Raw genomic sequence first — 26,728 nt, 5'->3', positions numbered from 1 at the left:
ACTTTAAAAAAAATCATAATTTTAATTTATATATTTTTTAATTATGACATTTTCTTCTCCACTTTAAAAAAATTATTATTTTAATCCCTTAATTAATTTAAGACTTGTTGACTGTACATATTTTAATTTTTTTAATAAATTAAGCTTATTAATAATTAAATAATTTTAATTGTTAATCAATATATTAAAAAGTATATAAATTAACGTTTGAAATTAATCATAAAAGTTAAAATTATAAATTTTTTAAAAAAATTAACGAATTATCTTAATTAAAAAATAGAAGACTAACATTATAAATTTTTTAAAGTAAAAAAAAAATTTAATTAAAAAATGAGACGATTAAAAACATAAATATAAGATAATAAGAAGACAAAAATTATATTTTAACATTTGTGATGTAAATCAAATGGAAGAGGTGACGAGATATTATTATTTAATTTAATGATTTTATTTTACATATTTGCAGGAAAAAAAAAACACGATTGGAATTCTATATAAATGATTGTGAGGGTATTTTTTTTTTTACTTGGTTTTCTTTTTCTTTTATAACACTTATTATAGCAAAAAAAATAATTTTTTTTGGAGTGTCATTCGAAAGCAATTTATCTACATCTTTCGGTTCAAGCATTAAGAGGGGGGTATTTATTTATTGGTATGTGTTGTGTTAACTCAAAAAGAGAATTTTATTATTCATTATTGTATCTAATTTAAGCATAACTTGAATAAAATTATCTCAACAGACGATACGTGGAATAATTTAAAAGTTTTGGGTATAAGAGGAAAAGACATGATTGGAAATTTTTTTATTAAAAGTGATTTGTTAAGTTTATTTCAAGGAGATTAATCATTTATGAACAATCAGTCCTTAATAGTTACATGATTTTAAATTAAGTTACCAACCTGAAACGGAAACACACAATTACTAAGTAAGCAGTATAAATATTTAAAGATTGGGTGTGCTGCATAAACGTAAACAGAATAACACGGAAAAGTATTCGAAATTACTTCTAATTGGAAGATTTTTTTCTTCCTTTGACAAAAGTAATTATAGCATTAAATTTATTAATTATTTATATTATTTTTTATCTATTTATTTTTTCTTATTAATATTTTAAAAAAGAAAAATTAAATAGAAATATATATAAAAAATAATAATTAATATATTAAAAAAAGAAGAGATAAATAAATTTTTAAAAAATGATTTTATAATTTAGGAGTATAACACTACCATTTGACGGTCCAGGATATTTTATTAAAGTGGGTCAAGTAATGTTCATTTGCAAAAGGTAAAATACAGACTCATATGCACTCAAAGTTCGAAAGAAGACAAAGTGCCTAGCAAAGGAACTGAACATGATAATAAACATAACAATGAAACTAATTGATCAATTTCATATATGACAGCAGCTTTGAATTAATATTGCGCGAGTGCCATGTGTGTTCTAGTTTAATGCATTGCACAGGAAAAAACAAACATTCTTAACATTGTCTCGTTGGCAAGGTCTTATGTTAGTGCATATCTTTTTTTATTTTTCTAACAGCATGTTCGTCAAATGCAATACTTTATTTTCCAAAATACAAGCCAATTCATTTTCTCCCTTTAGTGTGCAATTACAACTTGGAAAGGATATCCTTTGAGTTAAACTCGGATTGGGATTGGGAGACAGATTCCAACTTGCATACTGTATCGCAACCATTGCAGCTTCGAAGTGAAATTCTGTATACAACTGGATTTGAGAGAAAAGATTAAGAGGAAAGGTGCAAATTGTTTTCCAAATTCTTGCCTTCTTTGGCCTCCTATTTATTTCTTTTGCCAATTCTTGCATACTTCATTAGAACTATCAGTTTTAAGATCTATTGTTGAAAAATTGAGGAAAATATATATGGCAGAGATTTACCCAATGAATCATGAATAATTGCATAATAGAATTTAATATCACATTTTAATTCAAAATTTTAATATTCAAATTTATGATTTTTCTTCTTACTTGCTTAATTTTTTCACTGTATTAGCGTCAGATTTCACCTTAGTATATTTCACAACTAAGGCAAAACGGGAAAGAGATATTACTAAGAACCATCACGGGAGTCACTTTAATAAAATATCCTAGACCGTGAGACCTAAATAAAACAAAGGAACAAAATTAAGAATAACTTGAAATACTTTACTCTTTTACTCTTGGACTAAGTGAATAATTCCCTGTTATAAACTGTAAGATTAACGTATATTAATATTGATTTGAACTTACACCTGATGTTATAACCTATATCAAATGGTAGTGCTATAATTTCGAATATTTGTTCGGTGTTATTCTATTTTTGTTTATGCAGCACACACAATCTTTAAACATTTATACTGCTTACTTTGTAACTATTTTTTCGTTGCAGGTTTTGGTAACTTAATTTAAAATCGTATAATTATTAAGACTTTTTTAATTGCATTATGTCTGTAAATGATTAATCTTTTTCTACAAACAAACTTCACAAATCATTTTTAATAAAGTTTTTCCTTTCAATTATGTATTTTGTTCTTATACCTAATTTTTTAAAAATTACTATATATTTTCTATATGAGATAATTCTATTCAAGTCATATTCAAATCAAATAAAATAATTATGAATTACAAAATTCTTCTTTCAAGTTAACACAACACATACCAATAGACCACATTGGATGTTGATGTGTACAATCCTTTTTTTTTTCATCTAAAATATATAAAAAAAATTAGATGTTTTTCACCATTTTTGCATACATCAAACTTTGATATAAGGTAAATCTCTTCCTCATATGGCTTGGACTCAAAGATATAGATAAATTGCTTCCGATTAATATCTATGATTCACTTTTGATCAAATTTTTATATTGTGAGAAAAAAAACAATAAAAATTATTTATGTGATTCAAGTTTGAATGGTATGGATCTCAATCCAAACACAATAGTAATAGATCGGATAAATATTTGCTCAATAATAATGGATTACTTTTTTTACGTATCTAAGCTTAATCATTAAGTCATCTTAATTTTCCAAATCTCCAGGTAAATTGCTTTTACTTATGCTTTGACACTAGTGTTTCATGCGCTAATTAAAATAATTGATCTTTAACCTGTTCAAAAGTACAATTGCTTTACAATTGCTAGGCCACAATTGTTTATCTTTTCAAAGTTAGTGCTAAAAGTTCAAACAGTTGCTCTTGATTCAACCAACTTAGTTGCCACCTCGCTTTTTTGAAACGTAAGATAATGTAATTAATGTCTATTATTTTAAGTTGATTTGGTAATAAAAAGTAAAAATAGTTCATGTGTGAATAAATAAATGATAATATATTTAGATTTATTGTGTCAATTAATTGGATATTCAAGTTATATTTTTTTAAACTATAACGATGATAAAATTTATCATGAATTATATCAAGAAATGAAATTAGTGAAAGATATATAGTTCACAAGTTAAATTAAACACCAGTTGGTCGGTATAAAAATAATTGTCCACTTATTGTTATCTTCATTTTAAAAAAACTTTTCATATCGATAAAGTCTACATTTTCAGGTGAATAACTCCAAGGCTAACTTCAAAGAGATGTAATTTCAAACGAGATAAAATGTTTAGTTAATTAATTTAATTATATCAATTTAACTAGTTATATAAATTAATTAAAAGAATAGATAAATAATACAGTAAAGTGAATAAACTAATTATAAATAAATAAGTAATCATTAATCTATATTATCTTATCTGTCTAGATAGGACAATGCTTTTTGGATATATACATGTTATAAAGATTTGAATGGATTCCGTTACAATTATTGTTTGAATTCTTATCCTAGAAACTAGAAAACGAAAAAAAAAATTATTTGAATTATTTACAACTAAAGTACCGATTGATGTGCAATCCACCTCTCAACAAAGTTTTTTGTCTTGTTTTTTATTTTATTTTCTTTTGCAAAAAAAAATAATGATTTCACAACGGATGTTATAAATAATGCATGTATTTTTGCTGATGATATTATTTGAATTAGTTCAACTCTGTCTTTTTCTTTAATTATATATATATATATATATATATATATATATATATATATATATATATATATATATTATTTACAAGATTTAAGCTCGAGATTTTTCTCAAAATATTTAATCCAAAACCATTCGGATAAATGACATGTCGGTTTCCGATTTTGTTTATTGTAAAGATTTGTTAATTAAAAAGATTACATATTTTTCAACGAATATGTAAAATAAAATCAGGAATATAATAAAATGAGATAGAAATAATATTATAGAAACTAATTAGAATGCAAAATATTTTATTCTATTATTTAATTATAAAATGGTATTTGGAAATTTACAAATTGGCCCTCAAACTAAAGTTTTTAATTGGGTTCTTGGTCATGTAATTTGTTTAATCGAGTTCCTTAAATTATCATTTTCTAATGGTTTTAAGTTGCCATAATCTAATTGCAGGCCATACTTTTTTACTTTAGGGACATGGTTATAAATATTTTAGTTTAGATTTTACTTAAAATTTTTCAAATAATTCAAGAATTTACAGAATAATTTAATTATATATAAAAATTATTAATTAAGATGAGATTATTAATTTTTTAATAATTATTCTGAAATATATATTTATAATAATTTGTCATATATATATATATATATATATATATGATAATTTTAATTGTTGATAACATACAAATGTTTATTATAAGATAAGGTTATATACAAGTTAAATTTTAATTATTCATGCTTACTTTTCTGTTGAAAGAGTTCCAAATGGTTATTGAATAAAAAATTCCATTTTATATTTCTTAGTTCTTACAAAAACATGTATATAAATATATGTTGGTTCAACCTAATGTTAAACCAGCATTCTCATGATGGTTTAGATGGTGAAATAGATGAGTTGTGATTAAGGAGTCAGTCAATTAGACTATAAACACTTTTTTAAAACTAAATTAGGTGGTTTTGTAAAATTGAATAAAAAATTAGGTTATTTCAAAAATTATATATTAAAAATGAATGATTTTAATTTTTATCATGGGTTATAATTATAATCAATATAGAAAATGATTATTTTATTTTGGTTGTAACAAATTTTGGTACTCCTGGTATAATTCACCTTTAGCTGACAATTTTTTTTTATGTATATTATATTATGATACATTGCACTCGTACTCGAAAGAAAGAATATTAAATGACTTCAAGATTATATAAGATAGGTCTAAAATATAATAACATTATATATTTTTATTTGAACTTCTTAAAAATTAGATGATAACACATGTAGATTCAGTAAAAAAAAATGCAGGTTATCATTCATTAGGTTTGTTATTTAATGTACGTCAGAACAACATTGTATATTGAGAATTAATGGAAAACACCAAGTTCATGTTTATCTTCTTAGTAGTCATTTTTATCTTCCATAACTTCTCTTAATTTTATCGAAGCTATATTTTGCATTCTACGTTCCACCAAAAAATATTTTGCAATCTACTATCTTGTTTGAAGAGATCAAGCATATTTCTTCTCTGATCAACGGCAGTTTGGTTCATTTCCTTAGTTATTTTAAAATGAATCATATCTCATGAAAAATATATGTTTGCATAAAAATATATTAACATCAATGATTCTATAGAAGCCACCAGAAACCTCTCTTTGATACATATTTATCCATTTCCCTTATACACGTCTCTCAAGGTTGTGTTATGGTTCATTTGAATATTTTAGACGCCAGAAATACATCATCCATGAACACTTTTTATTTTTGATTTTGCCAACATGCATGGACTCTTCTGGATTCCTATATATTACTCTGTTTCGCTTTGGACTTTTTGGTCATAAACGATGGCTTTGTTTTATGAGAAAATAATGTCTTTAGTGAGTGGGGTCTATAGAAGGGGGTCATCTTTGTAACTTGCAAGACTCCACCACTTTTCTTTTTTTGCCAGTATTTTCCCTCCTATGCTATAGTATAGAGGAATAGGTTTGTAACTTTTATTGATAAATTTGATATTAGTTTACAGTGATATATATACAAGTGAACAACCCAAATATGTAGTGAATCAAGCTACCAATCTCCTAATAATTAAAGGAATTGAAAACTAATTATTATTATTGATATCCTCCCACAAGTTGTATAATCTGGATGAGAGATGTAACTTGGACAGTAGCGATTCGAACCGAGGGCGAAGCAGAGGCTTTGTTAGAATATCAGCAAGTTGATCATCGGTAGACACAAAAGACACTCGAAACTTGTCATGTTGAACATGTTCTCGGACAAAGTGGTAGGCTAAGGCTATATGTTTCATCCGAGAGTGGAAGACAGGATTAACACTGAGATTTGTGGCACCAAGATTGTCACAGTATATGACTGGATTGGCAGTGGGCATGTGACCAAGTTCTGTGAACAAGGAAAGAACCCATAATAGTTCACTAGCCGTGTCAGCCAAGGCTTTGTATTCTGCTTCAGTTGATGATCGAGCAACAGAACGTTGTTTGCGGGAGCTCCAGGAGATGGGAGTGTTATCGAGATACAACAAGTAACCAGTGGTTGAAACATAATCATCCTTGTCACCAGCCCAATCAGCATCCGAGTAGGCATGAAAGGTCAAAGGAGCAGTCGCTGAGATGAAGACTCCTTTGTTACAAGAGCCCGCCAAATATCGGAGCACTCGTTTGAGTGCAGACCAATGCGCCGTTCTTGGATTTTGCATGAACTGTGCGAGTTTGTTAGTGCTGAAGGCGATGCCTGGACGTGTAAGACTCAAGTATTGAAGGCTTCCAACCAGTGTGCGGTACTCATTTGGAGAGGGTAGGAGATCACCAGAATCCTTAAGTAATTGAACACTCGCTGACAAAGGAGCGGATGCTGGTTTTGTATTTGTCATGCCTGATTTATGTAGCAGATCAATGATATATTTCCTTTGTGAAAGAAGCATTCCTGCAGCGGAAGGAATTACTTCGACACCCAAGAAATAACTGAGACATCCAAGATCTTTTAACGAAAACCGAGCAGCAAGTGTGGCAATGAGTTTGGACAGCTCTGCAGATGAATTTCCAGTCATAATTATATCATCAACATATACTAATAAGTAAAGTGTAACCTCTGGTTTTTGGTAGATCAAAAGAGATGCATCTGCAGTGGAATTGACAAAACTAAGGGAGAGCAGGAATACGCGAAGCTTCGTATACCAGGCGCGGGGTGCTTGCTTCAGCCCATAGAGTGCCTTTTTGAGGCGACAAACATGATCAGGAAAATTTTTGTTGACAAAACCAGGTGGTTGTATCATGAAGACTTCCTCCTTAAGTGTTCCTTGAAGAAATGCATTGTTGACATCAAGCTGACGTATGGGCCACCCTTGACGAACTGCAAGAGTTAGGACAATGCGAATGGTCACCAGTTTAACAACGGGGCTAAAAGTTTCTGTATAGTCCCAACCAGGGCGTTGGTGAAACCCTTTGGCGACTAACCGAGCCTTGTAACGATCAATTGATCCGTCTGGATTTCGTTTGATTCGAAATACCCATTTACAGCCAACCAAATTTTGATCAGAGGACCGACTGACAAGATCCCAAGTGTTGTTGTGGTGTAAGGCATCAAATTTGGCTTGCATGGCTGAGCGCCAATCAGGGTCGCGAAGGGCCTGGGTGATGGTGTTGGGTTCAATGGGAGAGGAGGCTTGGACATGGAGATTAAGCTTTTGGATGGGTTTGATAATGTTGTTTTTAGACCGAGTGATGATCCCACCTCCATTTGGGTTGACAATGGTTTGGGGTGGTGGAGCAGACAGTTGCGGGGATGATTGTGAGGTTGGAGGAGGAGATTGAGTGGGGTTTGTGGGTTCGGTGGAGGACTGGGCCATATATGGGGAGTTGGTGATGGATGGGGAGGAAGGGGCAGGAGATGAATCTTCCGGTGGGTTCATGGGTTGTAAGATGGAGAGTTGAAGTGGGCCTGTTTGTTGCTCCGGACTTGGACTAGCGTGAGTTACTAGGGAGTTGAACGGGAATTCAGATTCAACGAACTTCACATGCTGAAAGGTGTAGATCCTTCCTGTTGTGGGATCGAGACACAAATATGCATGTTGATCAGCCGAGTAACCTACAAAAACACACATAGCAGACTTTGGTGCAAGTTTATGGTTAGCATATGGTTTAATCCAGGGAAAACACAAACATCCAAAACACTTTAACTTATGATAATCCGGACTAATGTTGAGCAATTTAGAATAGGGTGATTGGTACCCAAGAATTGGAGTTGGGAGGCGATTTATGAGATAAGCGGCGGTGGTCATGGCGTGAGGCCAATAGGTGAGGGGCAAGCCCGAGTGATGTAGAAGAGAGAGACCGGTTTCAGCAATGTGACGATTCCGGCGTTCTGAAATTCCATTATGTTCAGGTGTATGAGGTGGCGTTGTATGATGACTTATACCATGATTTAGTAAAAAAGGGCGAAGACCAATATATTCGCCACCATTATCTGTGTAAAGAATTTTTATTTTGTGATGATAGAAATTTTCAACGAGCGATTTAAATTTGGGAAATATAGTTTGCACATCATATTTTCGTTTCATTGGATATAGCCAAATATAGCGAGTAAAATGATCAACAAACATGCAATAATAGCGAAGACCATCAATTGATAAAATAGGAGAAGTCCATACATCAGAGAAAATTATTTCTAATGGATAACAAGATTTAAGAGTGGATTCATGGAATGGAAGTTTATGACTTTTGCTAATTTGACACGAGTTGCAATCGGATTGCGGAAATTTATTTGAGCCTAAGGAAAAATGTTTCTGAACAAATTTGAAAATAGAAGATGAAGGGTGCCCAAGCCTATGATGCCATGATGCAGAGGATTCTTTTCGAACCGTGTGGACGGAGGGTGAGGTGGCGGGCCAGAGATAGAGTCCATCCACACATGAGCCTTTATGGGTTGTGTGACCCGTCTGCAAGTCCTTCACATAAAAAGAGTTTGGCAGGAAAACAACAGCAGAGTTAGTTTGTTGGGTAAGTTTAGAGACAGAGATTATTTTTTGTTTCATGGAAGGAACACACAAAGCATTAGACAAGGATAAATCATTAAGTAAAAGTGTTCCAGAATGAGTGATGTTTAAACCTGAACCATTACCCATAAACAGTGAGTCAGGACCAGTGTACGGATGATGAAGCGCCAGATTATCGAGATCATTGGTTACGTGATGTGTCGCTCCACTGTCAAACAGAAAATCATGTTGCGATAAGCCGGCAGTTGCAGTATTGACCTGAACCTGTCCAGTGTGAGCCGGAGAGTTACGAGGTGGCGGTGGGACACTAGGATGCTGCTGCTGGAAGGTTTTGCACTGAGAGAGAACATGACCTTTGATGTTGCACCACTAACAGCGGCCGAGAAAAGGTTTGCGAGTGCCAGTGCGTTGAGTTGATTGTGCAGGGTTTTGTCCATGCCGAGATTTGTCATTGGAATTGGGTCGAGCCTGAGCATTCAAGGCTGTCAGCGGGGCAGGAGTTTGTCTTTGGGCAGCACCAATTGAAAGTTCCTAAATCAGAAGCCGTTCATGGAGGTCATCAAAATTGATTGGGGTGTCCCTTGCATTCACGGCATCAATGATTGCTCTATAGCCGTCGTCGAGACCGTGTAAGACATAATCAGTCATGTCTTCAACAAAAACAGGAGAGCCAAGTGATGCAAGGAGATCTGCAGTTTGCTTTAGGTGATGCATATAGGTAGTGATGGATTGGGTACCTTTGGAAGCCGTACGGAGACGTTCCTTTAACTGCTTGAGATGGCTGCGAGATGCTTTGGCATATGTGTTTTTGAGAAGGATCCAGAGATCATGCGAGGTCTTGGTTTGAGACACCAGGGAGGTCACTTCATTAGAGAGAGTGGTGAGGAGAGCACCATATATAAGGCGGTCCTGTCGACGCCAGATTTGGTAAGCAGGATTCTGAGTTGTTACCGGAAGTGATGCAGTGGTGGGGGTCGTTTCCGACGGAGTCGGCGTCGAAGATGTTGGAGCGGTGAGGATCGTTTCTGACGGCGCAGGAAAAGATACATCTGGATATTGGAGGAGATCATAGCCATCAAGGAGAGCTTCAACTTGTTGTTTCCAATTAGGATAATTGTTGGGAAGAAGTTTGGTGACATTGGTGAAAGTGATGCAAGCAAGGGGTTTGGATGGCTCATGGGGGTTGGGAATGAAGGAGTTGTTGTCGGCCATGGGAGGCAAGGGTGGGGAACAACGTCCTTAATTGAAGAAATAGGGAATGGGTGGATCGTTTAGGCTGATACCAATATCAATAATAATAATTAGTTTTCAATTCCTTTAATTATTAGGAGATTGGTAGCTTAATTCACTACATATTAGGGTTGTTCACTTGTATATATATCACTGTAAACTAATATCAAATTTATCAATAAAAGTTACAAACCTATTCCTCTATATGTAGTCCCATCCCATTTCCGAGTCATAAAGTTAAAGAGCAAAACTTTATTTTGGCTGTTGGAAAAATATAAAATTTTATTTTGTTAGTTACTTACTTAAAATATAAAAATCATTAAGATTTTTCTTTATATACTGTTTTTCATTATCAATTAATTACTATTTTAGACGTGAATTTTAAAATAAGAGCAAATAATGTATGCTCTAACAATGTAATGTCACAAACCGATATACTCCAATAATTATCTTATAAATAATATTTCTGTTGGCTTGACTGGTAAAATATTTTATACCGATAGTTAAAAATTAAACTCTTAAATAATTATAAAAATCAACAATTTTATCACGTATGACAATTTATGATTGAATATAGTGTAAAAACATCAATTATCAAATTAGTTTTTAACTTGTGAAGTCTGTGGTATTTTTTTTATTTATTTTTGTTTGCATTGTTAACTTTAAAAGGTTTTTAATAACATAAAAACTTAAAAGATGATACATTTAACTCAATCAATTGAGATAAAAACCATAGTCTTTTGTCAAATTTATGTATTACTATTTAGAATATCTGCATATCTTTAAAATAAATTCGGGTCATATGAGACCATTTGGACTTAATTAACTAGATGCGATTTATCATTTTAAGTTTTGAACCATTCACGTTAACATGTTACACTCATCTCAGAAAGGAAGGCTGAAAAAAGAGTTTACAAGAGAATAAATTGATAAAGAAATGTTTCTGAATAGGCAAAACAAAAGTTTATTCTAGGATATAGCAGCCCTTGTCGATTTGCCGTAAAAAAATTTAAAATTTGAAATAATTTTTCAGCTATCTTTCTGGTGCTATGAAAATCGTTAAATAATTTGGGCCGGATTCTGGGCCTGTTTTCCTGCTACCGTTGAGGGAATTGCTAGGGGCACCCAACAAGATTGTTGGTGCACCCAGCATTTTTTTATAATTCCCAAAATATCCCTTAATGTTTCTGCAGGAGAACCTTCTTCCTAAGTTAATTTATTTTTTTGGTTTTTAAATTTTTGGATTATTTTGTGTTTGCCTATATTATTTTATATTTTGTATTTTACTATTACAAAATTTAATGCATATTTAATTTGGGTTATTATTATAAAATAAAAAATATTTATTTGATATATATTAAATTTTGTAATAAAAAAAATTGTAATAGTAAATATTTTTTATTTTAAAAAATTATATGGATTAAATATTTTTTATTTAATCTGGGTTACTATTACAAAATTTAGTGCATATTTAATTCGGATTATTATTACAAAATTAAAAATATTTATTTAATATATATTAAATTTTGTAATAGTAAAAAAATTTGTGATAGTAAATATTTTTTATTTTTAAAAAAATATACGGACTAAATATTTTTTATTTAATCTGGATTACTATTACAAAATTTAATGTATACTTAATTTGGATTACTATTACAAAATTTAATACATTAAATATTTTTGTAATAATAACTCGAATTAATGCATTAAATATTTTTATTTAATTCGGGTTACTATTATAAATGTAATGCATTAAATATTTTTGTCATAGTAACCAGAATTAAATACGCATTAAATACTTTTTATTTAATTCGAGTTACTATTAATAATTTAATGTATATTTAATTCGGGCTATTATTAGAAAATAAAAAATATTTATTTAATATATATTAAATTTTGTAATAGTAAAAAAAATTGTGATAAATAATGTTATTATACATATCACAACATGTAAATTTAAATAATAAATTTTGTGATAATTAATTTTGATATAAATCATACAAATTATTTAATCTGTATATTTTTTTTAAAAAAATATAAAATATTTACTATTACAAATTTTTTACTATTACAAAATTTAATATATATTAAATAAATATTTTTTTATTTTATAATAGTAACCCGAATTAAATATGCATTAAATTTTGTAATAGTAACCCGGATTAAATAAAAAATATTTAATTCGAGTTACTATTACAAAAATATTTAATGCATTAAATTTTGTAATAGTAATCCGAATTAAATAAAAAATATTTAATGCATTAAATTTTGTAATAGTAATCCAAATTAAATATACATTAAATTTTGTAATAATAACCCAAATTAAATAAAAAATATTTAATTCATAAATTTTTTTTAAAATAAAATATATTTACTATCACAAATTTTTTTTACTTTTACAAAATTTAATATATATTAAATAAATATTTTTTATTTTGGAATAATAATCCGAATTAAATATGCATGAAATTTTTTAATAGTAAAATACAAAATATAAAATAATCCAAAAATTTAAAAACCAAAAAAACAAATTAACTCACTGAAGAAGGTTGTGGGAAGAACCTTCTTCCGTAGTAGCAACTCCCTACCGTTGATTATTCAAAGGCCTTTGCTGGGCCTGGTTTCTTGCTGCTCGTGATAATTCAAGTGGTTATTCTTCTATCACCCAAGATGACTTTTGTGTTATTAGCATGACACTCTACATCGAGTTAATAGATCAATTATATTAAAAAATAATTAATATTACTTTATATAATATTAAAATTTCTAATGTATATTTAATATGTATAAATTTATATAATAAAATTTGTAACAATTAATTTTGATCTAATGTATTTTTTTTACATATATAATTTTTTATTAAATCTATGATTTTTATTTAAAATTTATATTTGTAAAAAAATATTATTAGATCAAAATTAATTATTACAAAATTTATTATGTAAACTTATATGTATATTTAATATATATTGAATTTTTTAGTATTATATATAACGACGTTAATTATTTTTTTAATATAATTGGACTATGCAAAGTAGAAAAAGAAAGGAATGAAGAAGAAGTAAAAAAAGTTATTTTTTTTTTTAAAATATGTTGAATATAGAAAAAATTTATTGGGTCATAGAATAATAACCCATTCAAAGGCCTCCCGAGAAATATTATTTGTGGCCCAGGCCGATGAAGAATTGCACAGTGAATCCAACCGCTGAGCCCCAATTGCTCGACACTCACTTTGTAACATAATAAAACCAAAACAGAATATGTTATGTTAGACTATTTCAATTAGTTTGGAAAATAAATATTTTTAGTAATCTTTCAATAATTTCTAATATTTTTGAAATAATTTTTTTAAAATGTAATTTTTTATTTATTTTTTATATATTTGTTTTCCTTTTCAACTTTAATATATATATATATATATATATATATATATATATATATATATATATCAAATTTTTAAATAAATTATGATTTTATTGTTTTTTAGTTATTTTACACTTTTTAACCACTTTAACAACTAGTTTTATTAAATACATAATTTAATAAGATAGTTTTTCAGGTGATTTTATCAAACATAACCTTAGACCAGTTATTAAATTTGAGATAAATAGTCAAATTTATCCTAAAAAATATGATATGGTAATAAGTGAATTCCTAAAAGATAGAAAATACAAATTTAGTTATCAAATGTGTAAAAAATATGACAAATTAATTGTATTGTTAAATTTGTGAGACCATATTATCAGCTTTGTAATCTTTAAGGATTAATTTCACATAAGATATATTATTTAAGAAATAATTTGACATTAAGTTGTAAAGTTTAGAAATCAATTTATCCTCAAGATATATGTCGAACTAATTTATTACACTTTTGTATATTGATGAATTAAATTTAAATTTTTATCTTTCGATGATTTTATCAACATCTCATATATTTTTATAGACAAATTTTATTATTTACCCTTAAATTTGCATAAGAAAAGCCGAAATCCATGAAAACTTTCTACTGGATCATAGAAGGCAAATTCTGCGTGCCTGCATAATTCAAAGCATACAGATACTTCTTTTAGTAGATCAATTTAGTTTTTATATGTATCCATAAAAATGTGTTTGTAGTCTTTAATGAAAGATTAAAACCAAATCACTTTCGTAAATATATAAACTAAAAATATATTAATTTTTTATGGATATTAAAATTAATATTTAAAAGATAAAAAAATAATTTACAAAAAAATTACTTAGGTTGCGTTTTGTTCTAAAGAGAGAAATAAATTATTAAAGAGAAAGATGGACTCAGTACGACTGATTCGTGTGATTTTGGAAAAATTCTTTTCTTTCCCATTATAGTAAAATTGATTTTTTTTACATAAAAATCGTCTTTTTAGATAAAAAAAAATTGATTTTTTTAGACAAAAAATTGACTTTTTAGACAAAAGAATTGTTGTTTTCCGTAAAAAAAATTTGATTTTTTAGACAATTTTTTTATACAAAAATAATATTTTTCACCTATTTATATACCAAACAGCACAACATCTCATTTTTTTTTATAAATTATTTCTCTTTTTTTAAAATTATTTCTCTTTTATTTTATCTATCCTATTTTTGTTTAAATCAAACACACCCTTTTTTATTAGGAGAGAAGCCGATTCTAAGGAAGCAGTTTGGCAACTTCAGGAGGCAGAACCACGTGTCTGAACGGCAAATTAATATATCAAATAAAAAAAATCTATGAATTGTGACCCATCCTAAAAAAATTGTGACCTTGCTCGATTCAGTCTGGTAAGTGAAAAGGAATAGAGATACACTATTTACGAGACCTGAGATAGCTGAGTGGGGTGAGGAAAGGAAACAATATTGTACTCTGGTAATATTGGATAGAGAAAAGAGCTTAATGGGTTGGTTCTGCATTTATGGAAGATCTCAACATCTTAGGATTCTACGTGATTGCCTTACAAAATTGGTTGCATGGCTAATTTTTCTGATTAGAAATCTGCTGGACTAATTTTCCTAATTAGATGAGATATATGTTACAGATTTATTGACTATTTTTCTTAATTACATATATGCATTAACTCAGACAAATTAATCCTCCCATTGTGTTCCATGATTTTCTTATTATCCACTTAAGTTGATGTATAAATGTTAGAATTCCAATTGGTCTTAACCGATATGGGTTAAGACAGAAAAAGTCCATAAAACCAAAAAAATTATTTAAGATAATTATATACTCAAATTTTGAATATAACACTAATAGTAAAAACTAATACAATTTCATGCTAATTAATTCAAATAACAAACATGATTTAATATAAGCTTTGTAATTTTTTTTTATGATTTGAAAACATTGAAAGTTACATTGATCAATTTTGTTATAATTGACATTGTTGAGATTATACATATATATTATCTCTTCTGCTTTTGAGGAGGGGTAAAACACTCCAATTACACACGAAAAAAACGGAGCAAAGATACCCCTACAACATCTTCAACTAGCAGTAGCCTACACTATGCCGAAGGGTGATAACGATATCATATGAATACCTACCTCATAATTATGGGCTTCATTCGAAAGATAATCAACAATCAAATTCATCTCGAGATAGACATAGTGCAGGTGAACCTCCCACTCCCTATCCATAAGCTGACAAATTGAGGACACTAGGGCCCTGTAAAGGTGTTCAATACCCACACCATTGTTTATAAACTGAAACACCAATTAGGTGTCAGACTCAAAGATTAATCTTCTGTAACCCGTATCCCAAGCTAAAGTCAAGAGACCCTCAAACCACCTAACTGCACATACCTATATGTACTCGCTTTCACCCAGCCTTCTTGCGAAGGTTCCCATGATAAATAGCAAAGCTGGGATTCCACAAACCGATCATGTTGACTACTCTTATTTATCAAAGTTTCTCCTCCAACCAGACAACTCTTTGCCTCATGTATAACTTTATGCCTTTCAAAAGGAGTCTCGTTGAAAACCAAATCATTCTGAGCCTTTCAAATAGCAGACATGATAAAAGTGAACAACGTACTCCATTTATCAACTCCCAATACGTTAGTATGACACAAGCTATTCTGATATAACCAGTCTTCCAAACCATCCTCAAAAAAAGTGGTTATATAGGGTTTTGTGTAGGCTCAGCCTAATTGGTAAAACAAGTTGGCAATCACGAAGCACATGAAGCCTTGTTTCATCATGATCATTACGCAAAAGGCACAAAGCATTGTCTGTCATTCTCCCAAACTGGTGAAACACATTTGTCACTAGCCCATCATGGAGAATCTTCCAAATAAAATGTTGTTATCATGGTTGAATCCAAGAGGTCCACACCTGCTTCCATCTCCCAGGCCCCAGAAGAGGACTAGGATCAGCCAAAGACTCATACGCTAACTTGTTGAGAATTTGCCATCTGGAGTCAAGGCCCAAATGAATTTGTCATGACTGGGAGAGGGATGAGAAGGAAACACTCCCTTAATCTATTCAATAATCTAGCTTAGTACAATTCGAGCTACAAAAGCCAAGCTCCATTGACCCCTAATGGTTGTATATTGCACGACTTTGTTAGGAATATGCGAACCCGGAATGTCTAGCGAGACATAATCTTCAATAATCACACTACGGCAGCCAACGATCCTTCCAAAAACTCACTTGAGTTCCTTCACCAAGAATCCACCTTCCACCCTTCATAGTATCTTCCCAAGTAGCCACAATACCTCGCCAAAGATCTAAACCACTAGCAATGTTTCACACATGAGGAATAGACGAATCAAAACAATCATACTTGCTTCTTAGAACTCTCACCCGAAGGGCCTCTAGGTTCGAGATTAGCCCCTAATCTAACTTCATAATCAAGGCTTTATTGAAACACTGGATATCACGAAAGCCTAACCCAACCACTTGCTTAGGTTGACACATTGTACTCCCTGCAACTGAATGACACTTCCTTTCTCCCTTCAAAGTGCCCCACACAAACCTTCAGCTCGTACTCTCCTATTTGTTGCAAACTTGTTTAAGAAGCAATGTAGTTTGCATCATGTAGGTAGGCATGGCCGCAATGACCGCCTTTGACAAAGTACATCTCCTTGCAAACGACAAACTATTAGCACACCAATTTCTAAGACGGCGTTGAGTTTTGTCCAACAAGAACTGGCACATCTCTTTCTTCTTAGCCCATGAATCAAAGGAACCCCAAAGTACCTCTCAAGATACCTTGTTAGAGCAAACCCTGACAACTCACTAAGCTCCCTTACTGCATTATGATTCACCTTGTTGGACACTAACAAGCGTGTTTTGCCAGCTGACATTTTTTGTCCAGAAAGGGAACAAAACATATCCAAGCACCTGGTAATGGTGTCCATCTAAACCTCACTAGCTTCCCCAAACAAAAGTAAATCATCCACAAAAAATAGATGCAATATATATGGGCCAGACTTACTCATCTTAATGGGTTTCCAATGGTGATATCTTACCTCCCTATCAATCAAGTGAGCCAACCTTTCCACACAAAACACAAAACAAGTATGGCAATATTAGATCTCCTTGCCTTATCCCCCGTGTTATAGAGAAACTTTCTGATAGGATCCCATTGAACATTACCTACAGGGAAGGGGGGATATGCAAGCTAGGATTAACTAAAAATAATGTTCTTGAAAACTTACCTCTTTTAGGGTATCAATGAGGAAGTCCTAATGAACTTTATCCTAAGCCTTCTCCAAATCCACTTTGACAGCCATAAGCCCTCATTTCCCTTTTTTCCTCCTTATAGTATGGAAAAGTTCCTGGGCAATTACAACATCATCCGTTTTTTGCCTTCCTGATACAAAACTACATTGAGTAGGCCCAATAAGCATAATACTTTTGAGTCACGTAGCTAATATATTTGTAATGATCTTATAGGTAACATTACAAAGAATTATGGGCTGAAACTGGTTCACATGAGTAGGGGCATCAAACTTGGGAATGAGTACCAAAGATGTACCATTAATATCTTTGATGGTCAAGGGATGCTCATAGCACTTACGAACCATAGCCACAACAGATTCACCCACCGTGCTCCAATTAGCCTGAAAAAATATAAGGTGCAAACCATCAGTCCCCGGGGATTTAAAAGGCCCCATACTAAACATTGCTTCCTTAATCTCCTCCTCTTCAAAAACCTTTTGAACATTCAACATAAGAACCTCCTCAATTCTTGCGAAATTATTGCACAAGTTCCACAATTCACCTCCTTCCTCCTTTTGATACAACTCTTGAAAGTAATTTTGAGCCATACCCTTCAACAAAACCAGGCCCATAATCAGGTCTCTCGATGAATCTTCCAAGGCTTCAATTCGATTCCTCTTCCTACGAATAACAACCGAACTATGAAAAAATCGAGTATTCCTATCCCCAAAACGGAACCACTCGCATCTAGCCTTTCGATACCAAAATAGTTCCTCATGGACAAGAATCTCATTATACTCCCTCCACAAATATTTGTTCTCATCCATATCCAACTGAGCATCTATTACCTCAAGTCGTCCTAGAAGTCGTCTTTTCCTATGGAAAATTTCCAGAGAAATTACGATTCCAGTCCGAAGCTTTAATTTGGAATTGCCCTACTGCCTCATGCTAATTACTCGAGTCTTCCTAAGATTCTTTGACTACATCTTGGAACAATCTGCCAACCTAGCCAACTTGCCATAAATCTGAATGGTTTGATACTCACAGCTTACATTTCCTCATTAAAAGTAAGACAAATACATATAATGGGAACCATTTTCAAGTGTGGTGTTATTGGCGTTTGAGGATTTGAGTGACAATGATTTAATCCAATGAAAATGATTGTCGAAGGTCTTTATTTATAGGCCACTACTGCTAAACAATCAAATTCTAACGATTTCGACACGTATACAAATTTCTAATTAATTAGATCTAATGACATCTAATGTCTTTACGTAATCCTTTTCATCAACCACTACCAACTGCTGTTTCGAATTTAAAATTTTCATTCTTAGTGCTCTTGTCTTCCATGTGCTTAATTTGCTCATCGAAACATTAGCCTCATCAAAATTTATTATTTCGATAACCATTTTGACATCCTTGACTCGTGCTAAGTATTTTAGCCTTGTTATATTTCTTGCCATCGAAATGATATACATCAAAATTCATCTAAGTCCTAGCACATAGAATTTTTTTATAACAAAGAACAGATTTCTCATAGATATGTGAATACCAACTCAATCTTAGAAAATTCTGTGTGCTAACTTAAACTTGTCAAAAGAAGGGAAAATCCATATGTCAGATGCCAACCTCAATACCCATTCTCTGTTTAATCAAGAACTCCCATCATGTAAATTCTTCAACAAGAGGCTGATAGAACAGTTTGTATGCTTCCATAACTTCAAGATACCACATAGCCTCTCGGTTAGGAGACGATGAAAGATCAACAATCTTGTGAACCTGTTACAATTATCAGTTCAAAATTTCAAATTAAACTATTTTGCCCCACAATCACTTCATTATTTCCACTAGTGACTAGTGAGAGCAATATTATGATGCGTTCTATTATTGCATTTGCATTCAACATTGGAAGTTTAGGTGCCTTCAGTCAAAATTGAAATTTCACTTCAGTAATTCGTTTTGGCCTTTAATACCAACCTTTATTGCATGAGCCACTGATGTAAACTCCAATTTTAATCAGAGAATAACACAAAAAACACTCATGATACTGCACCTAACTTTTGAATTGTCCTATTCCTTATTGGTGAGATCAGCATTAGATTTCACACAATAATAAAGGGTGATAAAAGGAGTGCCAAAAGTGTTGTCTAGCATTTTCTCTTTCTAGCAATGTTCCAATAAAAGAAAGAAAACCAGTTCCTTTCCATGAAAAATTTATTCTGTTTCAGGTCACACAAATTATAGGCTAAGCAAACCATAGGAAGAACAAATTCAGCTTATTTCATGTAAGTTTGGAAAATTGTTGCACCTTTTTCAAAAGTATGTTTAGAATAAAAGATAGAGTGCATGTTTGGTTTGGTGTTGAGAAATTGATTCTGAGTTTATAATTGATTTTGGATACATTTTCACATGTTTGGTTTCACATTGGAGAAGAATTCAGAATTGATTCTGGGTCGAAACAACTTTGAGTAGCTTCTGCGTTAGATCCAAAATTTTGTACTGAAATTGACTCCTAACTTGATTTTATAATAAAACATTTAAACATAAGTCACGTCACTTCAAAATCAATTTTCACCAAAACCAATTTTATTAACGCCCATCCAAACACACAAAAAGAGTTTCCTCCAAAAGTACTTTCAACACCCAAATGTAAATTCAGAACAGTTATCCAAACACAAACAGTCGAAAAACTACCATAGGCATGTAGCCGTGGTGTTCCCTATACTCTACCAGTAAACAAGACACCTAATAAATATTTCTTCCCACTACATACATCCACCTAACCTGAGTGCATATAGCCATATACAAATGCTCCTCTTGATAGACGGAAATTGAAAATCAGATTTTATACATTTACTTGAACATCACCAAAAACAAACTCCATTATTTTGTGTGAGAGAAAATAATGCAAGTATGAATGCTAATTTTGAGATTAATTCATTTATTTTAGAAGTGCCTCTAACTCAAAATGATAAAAACGTGTACAATACCTTGATCATGGGAAGCTTCCCTGGACGTGCAGCATACCCTCCAACCACCATTACATACATCCCTGACAAAGTAAATAAATCTATGATACACAGATACAATACATGCATCAGATACGATCCGTATCCGATAAGGCAGACCTGTATGATTACAATAACAACAACAAAGGTGAAGTTCACTGCATGAATCACACGACGTCATTCAGTACGGTTGCAGTACCATGCGATTATTCTAAAAAGTTATATAGAATACAATTCGTGTAAGATACATGTATAAAAATGCATAAAAAATGGAAGGTAAATATTCATTTTGGTCCTTGAAAATGTAAGACCATGACAAATTGGACCTTAAAAGACGAAAAATTTAAATTTAGTCTTTGAATGTATAAAAAGTGTGAGGTCCTGTCATTAAATCCTTGAGACCATTTTAATGTTCAAGGATTAACTTAAAATAAGTTATATTTTTGTAGGACCTATTTAACATTAAGTTACAAAGTTGAGGGTCATTAAATTGTAAGCAGGGCCAATCTATGGCACTTTTAACACATCCAGGAACTAAATTTAAATTTTTCATCTTTGGGGATCAATTTAACACCGCCTCACACTTTCAGGACCAAAATAGGTATTTACCCAAAAGATCAATATAGAATTGCAATTCTACAAATTACAAAGCATTATCATTATAAATCACCTCCTATTATTGTCTTTTGTTGAGGAGAATTTCCATCTTTTGGTTCGTTAAAGACATATAGAATACATTGAATTGAACAAAGAGAGAAGAAGCATTGATTACCGAGTTTCCATGGACGGTGGCGAAACTCGCTATTGAGGGAGAGCTCGACGAGGTCGGTTCCGTCGTCGAGAAGCAGAGAGCCGGCGTCGGAGGCGGAGACGAGAACGCCCTTAGAGAGAGAGATTAGGCGAAAATGAAAATGGAAATGAGAGAGAGAAAACGGCGGCGTTTAGGGAATGGAAATGGGAGTGGAAACCTGCAACCAAGGGCGCTGGAAAAGGAGGCCGCCGAGAGTGAAGCTGCTTTGACTTTGACTTTGAGTTTGACAAGGCATTGCTACTTCTCGAGCCTGCTTCAGCTGCGAACAAAAAAGCTTCAACGCTGCTAAATCGTAATCCATCACTTTCTCTCGTTCACTCTAACCTCTCTCGCGTTATTTATACGAAAAATGCTAACAACACTGTATCACAGTCTTTTCAACACTCTTTTTTATTGTATTAAATTTCTTTAAAATTACACAAAATTATAATTAATTATCTTATTTAATAATTTTCTCTCATAATTGGATAGTTTCCAATCAATTTAAATCAATAGCATTTCTCTTATAAGGTACATATAATCATAATCTTTCGGATGTCAAGAAGAAAAAATAAGACACGTTAACTAGAAGGATATTTTAGGGAAAAAAATTATTAAATAAGATAAAGTTAGTTAAAAAAAATTATATTTATATTTGAAATTAATAAATATATATATATATATATATATATATATATATTTAACATATTTGTACACTTTTTTTTGGACAATTTTAATAAAAAAACATAATATAAATAGTAGAAGAGGATAGATTATACACTGAAAGTAATATAAAATTATTTTATATCGTTGTTTAATTAGAACTTTTTATGTATGGTAATAACTCTAGAAGTTATATTGATAATGATTTATGATTGGATAATAATATAAAAAATTATATTGTCAATGTATGACCATTAAAGTCAAATATGAGAAATTTTAATTAAAAAAAATAATTCTTAAACACTAAATTTCAGAAATTAAAATGATTTTTCAAAACCCTTTTTAATTACAAAATAGTACATTTGAGGGAATAAAACTACATTTTCTAAAAATTTCGTGACCAACATTTTAATATTTAAAAATATAATCTTCATTACTAAATATCACAATTGTTTATACTTGAACAACAAGCACTTAAAACATGGGGAAGAGATAGAAAAATTGTAATTTAAATATTTAAAATTTAGTGTAAAAAAAGATGGAAAAATTATAATTTAATAATAGTATTTAAAATGCCATAAGCGTTCATTTTCACTTTATTATCAACCTTAGACGAAAAAGTCTTTGTTCAATAACACGGAACCTAAAACCACACAATGATCTTTGGGATTTAACATCTAGAATATCCTTAGTCTTTTTCACAAGCCATCTTCATGCAACAGCAGCAGCAACCACAAGTGTAGGAAATCCAAAGTATGACTCGTGAAGTGTTTGATTAGGATATAAGAGAGATGCCAGAAGTAATCAATTCATCCGCCAAAACCTTGTTTGCAGCCTCTGAGGGATGAAAACCATCCCAGAATACATATTCAGATGCATTAGCACATGTTCCTATGGACTTCTTATTGCACAAAATAGATACCTCTATCAACCCCGTTCCACAACAAGCCTTCCTTGCTTCAAAAAATCCTGTAATAACAGAACACAATGCATGCCATACATGAGAAACAAATTAACAATCCTAGTTCATAATTCATTAGATGATTAGTTCACTTCACTAGTCAGATCATAATTAAATTGGACAAAACATGAATGCAGTTTCTTAATTAAGTACTTTTTGTATTGTTTTTCAATCAGAATTGGAGTTTTAATCCGGTAGCCTACAATGATCATTTGATTTTTGGTGCAAACTTTTTATTAAATTTTATCTAGTTAAATTTTGTACCATTTTCCAAAGACTTTGGTGACAAATTAACAATCTTGGTTCATAATCCATTAGATGATTAGTTCACTAGTCAAAGCATAATTAGATTGGACAAAACATGAATGCAGTTTCTTAAGTACTATTACTATTGTTTTTCAATCAGAATTGGAGTTTCAGTCCAGTAATAATTAACGATCATTTTATCTTTGATGCAAACTTTTATTTCAAGCATCTAAGGAACTGTATCAAAATTTTATCTAAATGGACTCTATACCGTTTTCAGAAGGCTTGGTGGCCAAGTCGTAGAGGGGTTGGTAGATATCAAAGACGACCAAATTGAGGCCTGGAAGCATATTTTTTAAGTTCTGAGATGTGGTGTTGAGCTTTTCATTGAAGTTAATTGCATCACTGTTTAAACTGGTCACACATTCGTTGATATGAGCACCGAAGAGAGTGATGACTGCAGGAAGGCAACCAATTGGAGGTAATGATGTCACACCAATCCTCCTTGCTCCCAATGCATATAAACTCTATCAAAGGCATGATGAAAAAGGCAAATCAAAATCAGCAAAAGCAAATAACTTTTCTTTTACTTTTTGGTAATATTTAATTTTAATGTAGGCTTAAATATTTTTTTTCCTGCATATAATTTAGTGCTTTTTTTTCATTTTCGTCCTTGAAAAACAATCGTTTTAATCCTTATAAAATGTGTTTGTTTTGTTTTTCATCTTAAAGCATTTTTTTTTTACTATTTAAAGAATTTTTTCCTGTTGAAAGTTCTACCCAAAATGCTTTAAATATGAAAAACAAAACAAACACATTTTGTAAAGACTAAAATGAAAAGAAAAAAACTGCAAGAACAAAAAAAGTATTCAAGCCTTTAGGGCAAGATTTCAAGGTTGAGAAAGGCATGCCTGGATGAAATTGGAATAGCATCGCAAGAGAGTGTCTGAGAATTGATCAGTTGTATAAAGCTTGTTAAGCAGAGGATTTATGTAGTAGTTCTGAACAAAATCACTGGTCCCAGCACTAATAAGATATATAGCATCAGATATAATTGATGAAGCACTTGATTGCCCTGCTGCTTCCACCAATTTGGTCTGGCACTCCTTGTAGCATTCAAGCTGCTTGCTCAATGGAATTGAACTCTGCACCCAGGAAAACATACAACATCACTTGACAATTATATGATGTTAAATAAAGAAGAAAAAAAAAGAACAATGAGTTTGAGTTTAAGACTTTTAAATGTATTTACATATAGTTTGGATGTCAATTCAAAGTAACCAGAAGAAGCTGAGGCAAAGTTGGCACCATTCAAGAGGTTCTTTCCTTTGGTCTTTAAGTTGAGGTAGGCTGGTTGATAAGAGGTAAATCCAAGGATATCAGCTACAGTGAATGAATTAATGAAACAAAGATCAAATCCAAGTTTTAAAAAAAGAGAGTAATAGGAACTTCAGGGAAAAGATATTTAGTAAAATGGGAATTTTGAGGAAAAAGAAAAGGTACCAATGAAGTCTGTTGCAAGCTTTCCATTGCAGAACCTTCCTGTTGGAAAGTGATTCTCAAAGTCCCTTCCATAAGGAGGGAAGTTTGCTTTAACAATAGTCAATTGGTGGTTATTATTGCCAACATCTACAATTGAGTCCCCAAATGTGAAAATTGCAGGGACTAGAGGCTGCCCATTAGTCACATTGAGCAACACAGCAAGAAGAAAAGAAGCCAAGAAAGACCTTGAATACCCCATACTTGACATTTTTTTTTCTCTTCAGCAATGAGCTTCTTGTTCATGCAAAAAGACACAATAGAGAAAGCAGACTCTGAAGATGGGTTGCAGTTTTGGGAATTGATAATCTGACTTTAGTCTTATGCTTTGAATCTGGTGCATACAGTATAGTAGCTGGTTTGGCAAGGCTGCATTTCCAAGAATTTCATTAATATTCCAACTTAAATATAGGGTATTGAACTGTACTAACATAGTAAGTCAACACAGAAAATATCTGTCCAGTGTCCACATTACTGTAACTTCAAAACACTACTATTTGAGTTGTTAATTTGAGAATTTGAAAAAAGATCTTACATGCTTGGTTAATGCTACCAAAGTTTACTGTTGAGATGGTATTATTTAGGTGGCAACATGGCATTAACTTTCTTAGCTGAATATCACTCAATCTTGAGGAAATATTTACTCATTCTCAATTCTCAGATGAAATCACTTGCATGTCTTGAGCTGAGGCCTATTAATTGGAATCAGAGAGAGCCATAATGAGTGAGAGCACAGTAAGGCTTGAAGCTGAGTGTAATTTTCAGCATATACTAAAAACATGTAGAAGCAAATAAATAGTAGTAAATGTCTACTTCTTAGTAAGTTCACTTACCAAAAACATGACAGTATATGATAGTAGTAATAATGGATGTTTGTTAGTACTACCACTTACCAATAAGTACAAGAATTGGACTATTGACACACGATGTCTTCAACTTTCCCAGGATCCTAACTTCCTACTTTTCAACCATACTACCATATGTATACAACAGGACACAACATGAACTCAACTAAAAACATGGGCAGAGAAAACAAAAGGGAAAGGAAGAAGAAATTAGAAAGAATACTGAAAGGGACACGTAATAGTAACTTGTATTTGGACGTATTGATACGGTTGGTGACCACTTACGTTTTTGTATTGCGTGCCTTATTTACTAAAGTGGCAGCACCACTTTGATCACTGTGATCACAACCTTCCTCCTCTGACAGCACTAATGTAGAGCCTTTTAGGTGTCTTTTCCTCACTTGACCTTTTTCTCTTGGCTGGCTCAATTGCTTCACTTGCGCCGGGAAGTGGGGATTTTCAACACTTCCACATTTGGTGGGACAGTTTTTATGATTTTTTTCTTCCACTATCCACTACAATGATGCTCCTTTTTTCTTGAAAAAAGCCAGACTTTAATGAATGCTTGAGCAATCAGCTAAACTACATTAGCGATGTTGAGTTGTTATCCTGATTATAAAATTCAGAGTTTGGATGAGTAATTTTTAACAAACTAGAGAGAGGCCCGTGCCGATGCACGAACTCATACTAATATTTGAAATTTCATACATATAAATTATTACATGTATACACTTATATAATTTTGTTTATTTGGATAATAATAATGT

At 31.6% G+C, this 26,728-nt stretch overlaps 2 protein-coding genes across 4 annotated transcripts; both read right to left on the bottom strand.

Moving 5' to 3' along the window:
• Positions 1-19,267: 19,267 nt before the first annotated feature.
• On the bottom strand, positions 19,268-22,096 carry LOC114374787 (recQ-mediated genome instability protein 2). Its single transcript, XM_028332475.1, has 4 exons — positions 21,886-22,096; positions 21,690-21,798; positions 20,900-20,961; positions 19,268-19,688 (listed from the first exon to the last, which is right to left on the bottom strand). Exons 1-4 carry the CDS (start codon positions 22,027-22,029, stop codon positions 19,575-19,577), a joined length of 429 nt encoding a protein of 142 aa, XP_028188276.1. The 5' UTR covers positions 22,030-22,096; the 3' UTR covers positions 19,268-19,574.
• An 803-nt stretch (positions 22,097-22,899) lies between these two features.
• Positions 22,900-26,373, bottom strand: LOC114374168 (GDSL esterase/lipase At5g22810-like). 3 transcript variants are annotated; one of them, XM_028331777.1, is made up of 7 exons: positions 26,247-26,373; positions 25,652-25,808; positions 25,081-25,485; positions 24,830-24,960; positions 24,489-24,722; positions 23,849-24,104; positions 22,900-23,339 (listed from the first exon to the last, which is right to left on the bottom strand). In XM_028331777.1, the coding sequence occupies exons 3-7, from the start codon at positions 25,325-25,327 to the stop codon at positions 23,146-23,148; spliced, it is 1,062 nt and encodes a 353-aa protein (XP_028187578.1). In that variant the 5' UTR covers positions 25,328-25,485; positions 25,652-25,808; positions 26,247-26,373; the 3' UTR covers positions 22,900-23,145. The 3 variants fall into 3 exon arrangements, with proteins under 3 accessions (XP_028187578.1, XP_028187579.1, XP_028187577.1); XM_028331778.1 differs by lacking the exon at positions 26,247-26,373 and adding an exon at positions 26,010-26,174 and having other exon boundaries at positions 24,830-24,927; XM_028331776.1 differs by lacking the exon at positions 26,247-26,373 and adding an exon at positions 26,010-26,168.
• Between the last annotated feature and the right edge of the window lie 355 nt (positions 26,374-26,728).

The sequence above is a fragment of the Glycine soja genome, chromosome 11, assembly GCF_004193775.1.
Source record: "Glycine soja cultivar W05 chromosome 11, ASM419377v2, whole genome shotgun sequence".
NCBI lineage: Eukaryota > Viridiplantae > Streptophyta > Magnoliopsida > Fabales > Fabaceae > Glycine > Glycine soja.
Note: the sequence above shows the minus strand (reverse complement) of the source record. Positions and strands in the feature narration are given on the sequence as shown.